This window comes from Scyliorhinus torazame, chromosome 7 (genome assembly GCF_047496885.1).
Source record: "Scyliorhinus torazame isolate Kashiwa2021f chromosome 7, sScyTor2.1, whole genome shotgun sequence".
NCBI lineage: Eukaryota > Metazoa > Chordata > Chondrichthyes > Carcharhiniformes > Scyliorhinidae > Scyliorhinus > Scyliorhinus torazame.
The window spans coordinates 86,564,046-86,577,222 of record NC_092713.1 but is presented as its reverse complement, the minus strand read 5'-3'; the positions used below and the strand labels follow the sequence as shown (position 1 = coordinate 86,577,222).

At 44.1% G+C, this 13,177-nt stretch overlaps 1 protein-coding gene across 1 annotated transcript in view; it reads right to left on the bottom strand.

Annotated features, from left to right (window-relative positions):
* The window catches only part of dab1a (DAB adaptor protein 1a), a 747,664-nt gene that overhangs the window by 156,809 nt on the left and 577,678 nt on the right, over positions 1–13,177 (bottom strand). Inside the window, exons 8-9 of the mRNA XM_072512896.1 lie at positions 10,733–10,792; positions 739–792 (exon numbers count right to left, since the gene is read on the bottom strand). Coding sequence (XP_072368997.1) covers positions 739–792; positions 10,733–10,792 — 114 coding nt within the window. The remainder of the gene's footprint in view (positions 1–738; positions 793–10,732; positions 10,793–13,177) is intronic.

Sequence of the window (13,177 nt, the reverse complement as noted above, 5' to 3'; positions counted from 1 at the left end):
ATCTCTTTACCTCTTTCTGGTATGTTACCTCATAGTAGGAAAAACTCACAGTTTTTCAATTACATTGGGTAAATACTTCTGGTCACTTTAACTGCTAATTTAGCTATTCAAATAAAAAAACTATCCAAATAACTGATTATAATAATAATCTTCTTTAGTGTCACAAGTAGGCTTACATTAACACTGCAATGAAGTTACTGTGAAAATCCCTTAGTCACCACACCCCGTCGCCTGTTCAGGTACACTGAGGGAGAATTCAGAATATCCAATTCATCTAACAAGCACGTCTTTTGGGGCTTGTGGTTGGAACTGGAGCACCCAGAAGAAACCCACGCAGACACGGGGAGAACGTGCCGACTCCAAACAGACAGTGACCCAAGCCAGCAATCGAACCCAGGTCCCTGCCGCTGTGAAGCAACAGCGCCACCGTTGTGCTATCGCTGATTAGATTCTTGATGCCAGGGCATAATGCTGTAAGTTATTGACTAATTTACTAGAATGCACAGAGATACACTGTAGTATCGTCACACATTGAGAAAATTGATTCCAAGGGCAAACCATTAAGTATTACACCTAGTGGTTAGATAAAGACATATATTAAAGTAGCTCAATGAGGTGACACATCGAGCTTGAAAAACAGAATTGAAGATGCGGCATATTTTACATAAACTCAAACGGGTGACATTAAAAATATCAGTGATGCAAAGCACAAGATGGAAATATCCAGATTTGACTCACTGGTTGGCTTTTTGGCACATCATAAACACCTTCCTTCTGCTGACTTGTGGGAACCTGGGTGGACAAGTAGAAAACAAGTATTCCAATGAATAATCACAAACTGTGACAACTCTCTTCTGCAATCAAGTAATTTTAGATGGTTTTGAAGAAAAACGTTTGATTCCATAAAGACTTCAACAATATGAAAAGGGACTGGTGTAGCCAGACACATCGGGAATAAACTGCTACATCCACCAAGTGGCCTCATGGGTAATCATACCACTGCTAAGGAATTCACAAGGACTCTAATAATCTAATCTGCAGAATATTCAGGAGATGCAATTCATTGTTTCATGCCAAAAGGTTCAAATTTTACAAATGATTTTGAAATGATCAAAAACGAGGAACATTTCACAGGACTGGATTTTATGCTCCATCTTCCATCTTCATACCCGAAGGAACTGTATGACCGCATCTGGTCTTCAGGTGAGAAATATTGGAACAATACAGGGAGATAAGTACACAGTTATCACTCAAAGCATTTTGCTGGGCATATTGCTCTGCTCTTTTTAAAAAATATATATTTTATTAAGGCATGTATAATTAACAATTTACAAGAGGAAAAACAACAAAACAAATAGCACCCACCCAACCAACAACCAAACCCAGCCAACATGGGTTACATACACAATTCCCCATTCCCCCTTTCCCACTAACTATTTCCCACCTCAACCAACCCCTTCTTCCCTTTTACCACCCCCCACTGCTGACAGCTTAATTTTCCCCTAAGAAGTCAATAAATGGCTGCCACCACCGGGTGAAGCCTAGCATCGATTCCCTCAGGGTGAACTTGATCTTCTCAAGCCTGAGAAACCCGTCTATGTCACTGACCCATACCCCCGATTTCGGGGGATCCGAGTCCCTCCACGCCAAAAAGATCTGTCTCCGGGCCACCAGGGAGACAAAGGCTAAAACATCAGCCTCTCTCGCCCCCTGGACTCCCGGGTCTTCCGACACTCCAAAAATCGCCAGCTCTGGACTCTGAACCACCCGTACTTCAATACCTGTGACATGACATTGGCAAATCCCTGCCAAAATCCTCTAAGCCTCGGACATGCCCAAAACATGTGGATATGATTTGCGGGACCTCCTGCCCACCGCCCACACCTATCCTCCACCCCTTCCAAGAACCTGCTCATTCGGGCCACAGTCATATGCGCCCTGTAAACCACCTTAAATTGTATCAGGCTAAGCCTGGCACATGGCGAGGATGAATTGCCTCTACTCAGGTCATCCTCCCACAACCCCGCCTCTAATTCCCTGTCCAGTTCTTCTTCCCACTTTCGCTTCACTTACCCTATTGGGGCTCCCTCCCATTCCATCAGCTCCTTATTAATCTCCGATACCTCCTCCACCCCCACTCCCGTTTTCAACACTGCCTTGTCCTGTAACCCCTGGGGCGGCAGACACGGAAAGGTCGAGACCTGCCTCCGCAGAAAGTCCCTCGCCTGCAGGTAGCAGAATTTATTCCCACCAGGCAGCTCAAAATCCCCCTTCAAATCTTTCAAACACGGAAATCTGCCATCGATAAACAGGTCCCCAAACCGCTCGATCCCGGCTCGCTGCCACCTCCGAAACTGCCCATCCAGCCCCCCCATGCAAACCGATGGTTGCCACAAATTGGTGCCCATACCGACGCCCCCTCCACTCCCATATGCTTCCGCCACTGTCCCCACACCCTCAGGCCAGCCACTGCTACTGGGCTTGTGGTGTACCAAGCCATGGAGAACGGCGGAGGTACCGTTAACAATGCTCCTAAATCTGTGCCCTACATGAGGCAACCTCCACCCGCTCCCACACCGACCCCTCCACCACTACCCATTTCCTGACCATTGCCCAGTAGTAGTTTCTGAAATTCGGTAGGGCCAGGACCCCCTGTCCTCGACCCCGCTCCAGCAGCACCTTCTTTACCTGTGGGGTTTTACTCGCCCACACAAACCCAGAGATCACTGAATTCACCCTCTTAAAGAAAACCTTGCGGATAAAAATAGGCAGGCTCTGAAATACAAACAAAAACCTCAGGAGAACAGTCATCTTTACCATCTGCACCCTCACCGCCAGTGACCATGGGAGCACATCCCACCTTCTAAAGTCCCCCTTCATCTGTCCAACTGAGCCTGATTGAGCTTATGCAGCTGCTTCCACTCCCACACCATCTGGATGCCCAAATACCAAAAGTTCCCTCCCATCACCTTGAATAGTATCTCCCCCAATCTCCTCTTCTGTCCCCTTGCTTGAATCGGAAAGACCTCGCTCTTGCCCATATAATACTCTGATTCTAATAAGCATTTTAAAATCAACATGTGTTAACAGAATAAGATATAAACAGCCTTTTATTTTAAACTCTTGAATCAGGTCATCTGTAGCGTTGCTCCTCTGAAACGTTTGTTTGAAGAAAAGCTGAATAAATCAATTCTCTACTCAATGCCCATCAAAGAGAGGTGGCCGAGATCAGAACCTCAGTAGAGTTTGGAACATCAGACCTCAGGCCCACCACTTTATACAGCATCCTGAAGTTCTAACACATTATGCCACACCACTTACTAGATTCATTCTTAGACCTCATACAATTAAAAACAATCCCAAAGATATAAGTAAAATACGATTCTCAGAAGTATTATTTTAATAAATAAATCAATTTTAATAACAAACAGACCTACTAAATTCTTATAATCTTAACAAAATCACATATTTTGTATTGATTGCGAAAAGCAAAAAAGGCCCTGCCAACAGGTGATTGCCTGATTATTCATAATTGCTGTACTCTAAATACACTAAAGTTGTATATCCCGAAAAATAACAAATGTGACAATCCTCTCAAAAGCGAATCTCTCAACTATGCTAGCACACATCAAGTAGAGATGACTTTGGTGTCTCACGCGCATTCGCAGCATGGAAGACGGATGTATTCCCTAGAACTTACTGAATGAAGAAATAGTTGGAGCTAAAAGACCAGTAGGTCACTCAAAGCTCTGCTTCAAGGTTGTTTGCAAGTCTTAAACATCATACCCGAGAGGCTTGGGCCAATGACTGAGGGAAATGGTGACATGATATGTGGGCCAGCATGCACCACAATGATGATCCATGGCAACGTCACTTGACATCAGGCATCAACACTGAAAACAACACCCGATAGCCATCTCATAGACAACATTTGTGGCAGAACCTGCTTCTCATGGAATGGTATCTTCAGCCAGCAGCAAAAGTGCACTATATGAAACTCTTTCATCCTCAAAGGATTTGCTGTATGTCTACTATCTTACATAGATGGAAGGATACCGACACGCCTAATAAGCATATGTATACAATTCCACCTTCCCATAGATCTCACCTACTCAACAGTTATTCTGAAACTTCAATGTGCCATTAGGAACAGACATGCCAGCCAGCTGCAGTGATATGGTATATTGTTAATAAATTGTGAAAACAGAATTACAATTCTGTTGTAGAAAGGAATGTATCCTGAGAGAATTATCACAGTGGTGACTTTACTTTTGTCAGGGCCATTCTTGTTTATTCCCTTGTTTTCCCTTTCTTTTATTTTGCCGTTATCATTTTTGATCTATTTGCTAGCCTCTGCTAGTTTGAGCAGGAGCTTCAGTCATTAGCACTAGAGAGAGATGGGATGGGGCTCGGTTTGATTCATTGGTTGATGGCCAATGAATTGGCCAAAAGGCTGTACTCTGCCTGGTAATAGGTGGTGATTGGATCCTATCCCAGTGGAGGCCAAAGGAGCTCAATTTGATTCCTGGATGCTCAGAGATAAGGGGTGGGATTCTCCCCTGGCGGGATGCTCCATTTTGCCGGCAGCCAGGGGGTTTCCTGATGACGTGGAGCTGCCCCATTGACCAGCCAGCGTAACGGTGCATGCCACCGGCGAGGTGAGGCAGAAATGTGGCACGGCGGGACGGAGCATTCCGCCGAATAACTGTCTCTCCTCCGTGTTTTCTCCAGAAAGGCTGTGAGTGATGTATTCCTGAAGCTGCAGACAACCTGAATGAATGAATCTACAGGAAAACCATTGCAGGTTGCAAACAAAGTACCAGGCTGTTCTTTCTTTCTCTGTCTCTCTCCCTAAATTCCCTAACTGAAAGCAAAGTCTGAAGAGGAATGCGGTGCTTGAACACCCATTTGAAACAAAGACCCTTTTTCTCTTTTACTTATGTATTTTTTAACCCCTTTTCTTCCCCTCTGTGTTTTCTTTGTGTGTGTGTATATGGGTGGGGGCAAGTTATAGTGGGGAATTAGGAATTAGATAATAGTTAACCAGCTGTATTTGCTACATATTTCATTATAGTTCTTGTTATAAATAAGCAATAATTGTGTTTAAACTTGGTGGTTGTAATTATTGGGCAGCCAAGGGCCAAAGTCTTTGGGTATTTTTCAAAGAATTATTGGTTAATTTACTTGTGCTGTGACTCGGGGCCAAGTGGGGCTGGATTGATTGCGCACTATAGCACAGGGTGTCCTAATACTGTGGATAATAATTTTCATGAGTTAAGCAGAAAACTAGGGCAAATATTTACCACAGTGGAGGAGTTTGAAACATGAATAATATCCTGCTCATAGTTTCTTTAAGTAACTTCTGTTAATTTATCATTACTGGTGACATCAAATGTTAAATGGTGAATATTTCACAGACTGCCTCTTTAAAAATTAATGTGTGGTTTGGAAGGCTTAAATTCTTTCTGTAGGCCTAGTTGAAATATGCAGTATGGCCTCAGCTGGAATATTGCATCCAGTTCTGGGTGCTGCAGGATATGTGAAGGCATTGGAGAGGGTGCAGAAAAGATGCACAAGAATGGGTCCATGGATGAAGAACTTCAGTTATGAAGATAGCTTGGAGACGTTGAGATTATCTTCCTTGTGTAACATGAGATTTGAGCACATAGACTGCACAAAGGTTAGAAAACAGGGATCTTTTATCCCACTGACATGAAGGATGCGATTCACCCCAAAAAATGACTAAGTGGAATTCCAGAGTTGCGAATCCTCATTCCCAATGCGGAGAGGGCCATGGAGATCCCGCTTTGCCAGAGAAGAGAGCTGTAACTGACAGCAAGGTCGGCCTGCGGTAGAGAAGTGAGGATCTATTGCCCTTTCATCCAAATGACCTGTCTCAAGTGAGTTGTTGATGTCCCAGACAATTATCCTTCTCTTTCACTAAACCCACGTCCATTGGCTTACAGGATCACCAACTGATGAGGCTGGGCCATCCAGAGTTGCTCCCCCCCCCCCCCCCCCCCACCCCACCTCCACCCCCTACGACCCAAGAGACTACCTCAAAGGAAATCTTAGAGGATTACACTGACAATGCATCACAGCTTTCATCCACATCTACCATCATTTCAGAGACACACCTCGGTGGGCAACATTGCAGACAGGATTCTGGGACACTATCTGGTGAGCACCACACTGCTGCTAATGCACATCAGGTGGAGGAAACATCCAAGCGAGACAACAGTCAGAGGTCTGCTGGATCCCAGAACTTACCTGGGCTGCAGCCAGATGCCGAGCCTGTGGACAAGGTTCTCCCCGAGCTGCTACAGATAATAAGCTAGAGCTATGAGATTTAAGAGATGTGTCAGCAGCATTCCTGTGACTGCGAGACCCATTGGAGGTGCACCAAAGGCTTCAGGTGCAAGAGATAGTGCCGGCATTGCTTGGCACACAGGCTAACACTCCTGGGTGATGACTGCAGTGGGAAATCTGGAACACAACATCAGAGCCATGAGTGGTGGTGTCCAAGGCATGGCTCAGTCTCTGAAGATCATTGCTGAGGGCCTCGACATCAGCCCCATTCGCTGAAGGACATGTCCCAGACACATGTGGACATTGCTGAGGCACTCCAGAGCTTGGCATAGTCAATGAGGACCAATGCTGAGGGCATTGACACCATGGTGCAGGCAATGGGGGGCCTCCAGGACTGCCAGAGCCAGAAGACTCAGTCTTTTGGAGCTCAATCCAGCTGCCCCACCATCCCATGGAGTTACCCAGAGCCCCACGGGCACCCTCAGGGAGGACGAAGCGTGGGGACCCAATCCCGGGGCCTTCTACCATGGAGACTCGGGTGGTCTCATGTCCTTCCGATGCCCCCCCCTCCCCATTCCTGACACTGACACATCTCAAGGGCAGTGGGCAAAACAGGATTGAATGGCAAAATGGTGACCTGTGACACTGGTAAGTTGGCCTGGCCCCTCCGGCACCAGGCCCTCCAGAGGACGACCACCACAGGGCGGGGAAGGGAGCAGGCTACCTCCACCTCTGATGTGCATCCTGGGGATAGCTAGGGGGAATGGAGAATTGTCACATTAAAATGATTACCAATGAAACTTTTCACACCTGAAATATGTAATCTTCACAACAAGGTGTGTCTCTCCCCCCATCTGGAATCGCTTCCTGCTATATGGCCCCCAAGAAACAGCACCAGTGAGAGCATAGGAAACCCACAGTGACAGACATCCTGGACTGCATGCCCCATCACGCGCTAGAAACATACTCGCCCACCCCCATCTGCTCCACAGTGGTCCAAAATAAATTTCCTCCGGTGAAGATGGATGTGAGTGTGCTCTCAGCAGAAAATCAGAAGTCAGACTTAACCAGATCCCGATGAAGAACAAAGCTTTCCTCACAGCAAGTGGTTATCACACTTTTTCTTGAATAGTGACCCACTGACAGTGTTAACACAGGTCCATCATCCTGTTGTCATGTATCATAAATCCTTGGAGGGTGTCAGGTGGATATGGAAAGAGGGAACAAGGAGATCACGGAAGGGGCAATGTGATTGGGGGTTGGTGGCATAGAGCTGACGGACACATAGGATGCAATTCATCTGCCTGTTGTGTCTGGTGTGGTTCCGCGCCCATTAGTTAGATCGCGGGAGAGGCTGAAATCGGGATCCACGCCAGGTCACAGTCAGTATGCGATCTAACCTCTCCGATGTAAAAAAGCTGTGGGTTGCACCAAAAATAGTCACCCGATCGTCTTGCTAAGAGATTATAATGGTAACAAACTCATCATTAGGAGCTTGTGAGCTGGAGGCTGAGGTAAAGAATAAAACGTACAAGTTGAAATTCTCTGTGGTGGTGGCGGATCGCGAGTCTTTAATTGGAGTTGAGGCGTGTGAGGAGCTGCAGCTAGTCCGACGAGTCGACAGTGCAGACAGTGCTGCAACAGGCCCTCATCCCTCAGGAGACTCCATACTGAATGATTTCCCTGAAACTTTCAAAGGTTTTGATATGTTGACATACACCGACAAGATTCAATTAAAAGAAGATGCGCAGCCTGTGTTTCATGCGCCCAGACATGTGCCAGCACCATTAAAGGACAAACTAAAGGCAGAGATTGAGAGAATGACCACTTTGGGGATCATCAAACATATTGAGGTCCCCATAGACTGGGTTAATTCAATGGTATGTATAAAGAAGTGCGGTATGTATAAAGAAGTGCAATAAGGAGCCTCCGCAATGGATGACCTGTACTGATGGTGTCTCACTAAGAGAAGAAACTAAGAAGGACTTGATGTTGCAGAAAGTAAGACAATATCTTCGTGAAGGATGGCCCAGAAAATCCTGCTCACGGTACGAGAGCAGAGTTGAGTGTCAAAAATGGAGTCTTTCTCCAAAAAAAGAGAAGTGAGCTCCATGCAGAGCACAATGGAAATAAAAAGTTTGAAAAGAGTGCCGAAGACACAGTCAGGCGGCCAGGCATCCTCCGGGATATCACCACAAAAAACTGCACACGTTTCAGGAGAGTCAACGTCTGTACACAGTGCAGGAAGAAAACAAAAGGCGCATGGTGCAAACTGCTTCAGTTCCAAGTGTTAGAGAAGTCCACTCATCGAGAAGCAGAAAAACAACCACTCTGTCAAAAAAGGGGGCAAGGGAGAGATTTCAAGCCAAATCCACAAAGAGGTTTGCCGATGAGTCTACGAAATGCCTCAAATCATTATATGCAGCCATCAGAAGAAGCATGCAACAGTCCTAAAAAATCTGAAGAACACACGGGATAAACAACAAAAGGATGACACATCAACACAGGAGGAACATCAAACTCAACCTACAGCCATTACAGAAAATGAAGAACATTTGCAAGTTCAGCAGACTCTTGAGAAGGTCCACAAGAATCAGGGGCAAGTCAGAGACTGAACTTATAACAGACTGTAAAAAGAATTTTTAACATGTAAACAGTTATGCATATCATGATGTCGTGTAAAGAACACTCCAATGTATGTAAATAGTTTCACTCTCTGAAGGACAGAGGATGTGATGATATGCACAAATCACTTATGTACTGTGGTAGTCTGTGTAGAGGTATTACGGTACCTGGTAATGCTGGAACAGCATTGGTAGATATTGTATGTTTCCTATTGGTCAAGCTGTATGGTAGCTCCGCCCTGCAAGGCGGGGTATAAGAGCCCGTGCCGCCCCAGCAGCCTACTTTCTGTACCTGAGCTGCTGGGAGAAACATCTAGCTTATTAAAGCCTTCAGTTGGGCTACAACCTCGCTTTAGTGGGTCATTGATTGTGCATCATGTACATAATGTTATGCATGACCTCCGACCACTAGGTGGCAGTGTTAATTCACCAGGCGACTAGTTCTGGGAGTTGGGAGCAGATTGTGTTGGGAGACAGAAATATTTTTCAGTAGCTCTAGGTACGTTAACTTGTGTTGGTACTTCAGTATTTAATTTATCTTGGTTGGCTTAATTACATAGTTGTTAAATAATAAATTATTTAAATTAGATATTCTTCAGTTTATCGTTTACTTCGGACAGTCCACAGAACATGACATGGTGGCGGCAGGTTCAGTTGAGGAATTTAAAAGGGACTTAGACTTATCCGAAAAGAAGGAATACGCAGGATTACAGTGAGAAAGCAGGGCAATGGCAACAGATGAATTGTTCATTCAGAGAGTTGGTGCAGAAACGATGGGACGAACGGATTGTGTTGTGCCAATTCTGCACCGTAACAGTTTTGTGATAAACAGCTCAAAGGAAAGCGAATGATGATCAGTGAAAGCTATTAGATTAGCATCGTGAAATTCCAACTATAACAGGGACAGATTTCTCTGATCTTAACCATGATGGGTGTGTGAGAATACAATACCTCGGAGAGGTTGTACTGGGTTTACCAACAGACTACACAATACCTGTTTAGTAATCCTGCAGAATGAATGATGCATTTGAAAGTGATATCACCAATTACAGCACATAGAAAACAATTTTAACATTTCAATAGGCGTGACATTTAGATCAAATTTATCCAGTTTAAACCATGCTCAGGGTTATTCAGACCATCAAGAATTTAACATGGAAATTAAATTGGTGACACTATAAGACAGTGTCTCACTTAGCAACTGTTGCTAATGCATTTACAAAGTCACAGCATCAAACCAGATTGAATTATTTTCTTGTTTCCTGGACAACTGCAACATGAAATTGATGTCAGCAGTTATTTTAAGGTTATAGATGATAACTTCCTTAATTCTTTCTATAGGTGTTCTCCACTATGGATCTTTTATGAAGCATCATTGACTCTGCACCAGTGATGCCTAACTGCAACACCAACAATCTCACATGAAACCTTTTGACATACTGCAATAAAACACCATTTGTTATTACTCTGAAACATTGATTAGTTTTCATTACAATTAAGCCATGACCATTCGTAAACTCAGTCAATTTTAAACCATTAGCCATTGGGTCAAAAATAATTTTTAAACCAAATAAATAGCAATATCCATGGTGACTAATATCTTAAACACTAAATAGGGTAACAACATTTCTACATTATGAAGTGTAAAATTGGGTGAGGCTAAGAAACGACAAATTGTTTTCATTCTGCAGCCATATGTGCATGATATTTGAATTACCGAGCATGAATCTTTAGGAGTGAAAGTGTCCACCATATTAATCAGGAAAATCACTCAAACAGATTAGATTAAAATTTTGTACCTGGTAAATGCTCTCCTCTGTTTCACGGATTGGTTCATGTCCAGCCTCAAATACAATGTACTGTTACATTGACAGCACAAATGGAAAGCACAAAAGGCAAAACAGTAGGAAAGTACATGATGAATTAAGAAGTGGAAACAAAGAAAAATCAAAAGCAAGAGTAAGAGAAACAATTTCATAATATTTTATAGTATTGGGAGATACCACACAGAGCTCCATGTGTTAGTAGCACAGCATCAGACCTTGCTAATCATCCATTAGTGTTAGATCATAGAATTTACAGTGCAGAAGGAGGCCATTTGGCCCGTCGAGTCTGCACCGGCTCTTGGAAAGAGCACCCTACCCAAGGTCAACACCCCCACCCTATCCCCATAACCCAGTAACCCCACCCAACACTAAGGGCAATTTTGGACACTAAGAGCAATTTATCATGGCCAATCCACCTAACCTGCACATCTTTGGACTGTGGGAGGAAACCGGAGCACCCGGAGGAAACCCACGCACACACAGGGAGGATGTGCAGACTCCTCACAGACAGTGACCCAAGCCGGAATCGAACCTGGGACCATGGAGCTGTGAAGCAATTGTGCTATCCACAATGCTACCGTGCTGTTATTAAGTACACTTTAAATAGGACATTAATAGTCAAAAGCAGGGCTCAAGATTTGAAATTATTAATCATCTGTATTTCAATCAAGAGAGAATGACATATGGGGTACTTGTAATTTCTACAGCAGTACAGCATCATCATTATTTATAAATCTTAAGGGGTTAATCCAACACTGCAATCTCTCATTGACTTTCAATAGCAAAGTCAAACAGTTCAGACGCAATTGCTTTAGGCAATCTGCAAACACAAATATTTAAACCTTTGTGTATGAATTATACGTTTTAACTATTTAATGTGAAAATAAATGCTACATTTAGAGATTTTCCTTGTACATTCATGGCACATGGCTGTTGCTGACCAGGCCAGAATCTATTGCCCACCCCCAATTGCCCATGAGAAGGTGGCTGGGGGCTGCCTGCTTAAACTGTTGCAGTCTGTCTGGTGACGATTCACCACAATTCTGTTAGGTAGGCAAGTCCAGGATTTTAACCCAGCAACAGTGAAGGAGCAGCGATATATTTCCAAGCCAGGATGGTGAGTGACTTGGAGAGGAACCTCGTGGTGGTGGCGTCCCCATGTATCCTCTGCCTTTCCCCTAGATGGTAGTGGTCATGGGTTTGCAAGGTGCTGTCTAAGGAGCCTTGGTGAGTCCCTGCAGTGCATCTTGAGAATGGTACATACTGTTGCTACTGTGCGTTGTTGGTGGAGGGAGTGAATGCTTGTGGCTGGGATGCCAATCAAGTGGGTTGCTTTGTCCTGGATGGTGTTGAGCTTCTTAACTGTTGTTGGAGCTGTACTCATCCAGGTAAGTGGAGAGCATTCCATCACATTCCTGACTTGTACCATGTTGATTGTGGACAGCTTTGGGGAGTCAGGAGGGGAGCCTCTGGGCCTGTTCTGGTAGCCACAGTATTTATATGGCTAGTCCAGTTGAGTTTCAGCCTTGGCTTTTGCATTGATGTGCTGGGCTCTGCCATCAGTGAAGATAGGGACATTCATGGATCCCCTCCTCTTTCCATTAGCTCTTTAACTATCCACCATCTTTCATGACTGAATGTGGCAGGATTGCAGAGCTTTATCCAACATGTTAGTTGTGGGATTGCTCAGAAATACTTATATATAGGGATCTAGCTATTATCACAGTTCATTACAACTCTTCAAATTGACCTTTGATATTATTTCAGGGTTTTTTTCCAATGACAATTTTATTATTTCCTGAAAGCTTCAATTCCTTGCTGGAGTGCAACTTCATTGTCCACAGGTACTAATAAATTGGCCCCTATGTGTGTGTGAACTTGGACAATGATTGTTGGGCAGATACTTTACCATCAGAGCATTATCAATCCTGTCCTTGCTGTCAGCTACAAGTGCTCACTTCCAGCAGGGTTGTGGACAAGCACTCAGCAAATTTGCCTAATCCCGGGATTCTGAAGCTAACTTTAGTTGTTCTATAGCCACCTTGACAGAAATCAAGTAACGCAAGAGAGACGGGGGAGATTGCTTGGGATTCAGTCCATATGGCTCAACTAAACACTGAATAAACACGTCTTTTATAAATAATATATGATTTTTTTGTGCTGGCCAGTTTTCCTTGATTGTCAAACAAGCATTTGCATTCATGAGCAACATCATTGAGTACACTGAAAAAGCATCATGGATTAGTCTGACTATAATTTTAGATGATTCCTCCGTCATCTGGGCATGTGAACTTAATACAATTAGTGCACTTATCTGATTAATTTAATCTTAGATTTATTACCTTCTACGTTTAGATATGCCCTGGTGATGAAAATTAGCATTCAAAGAAGAGTTATTAAGATATCTATGACAGAGAT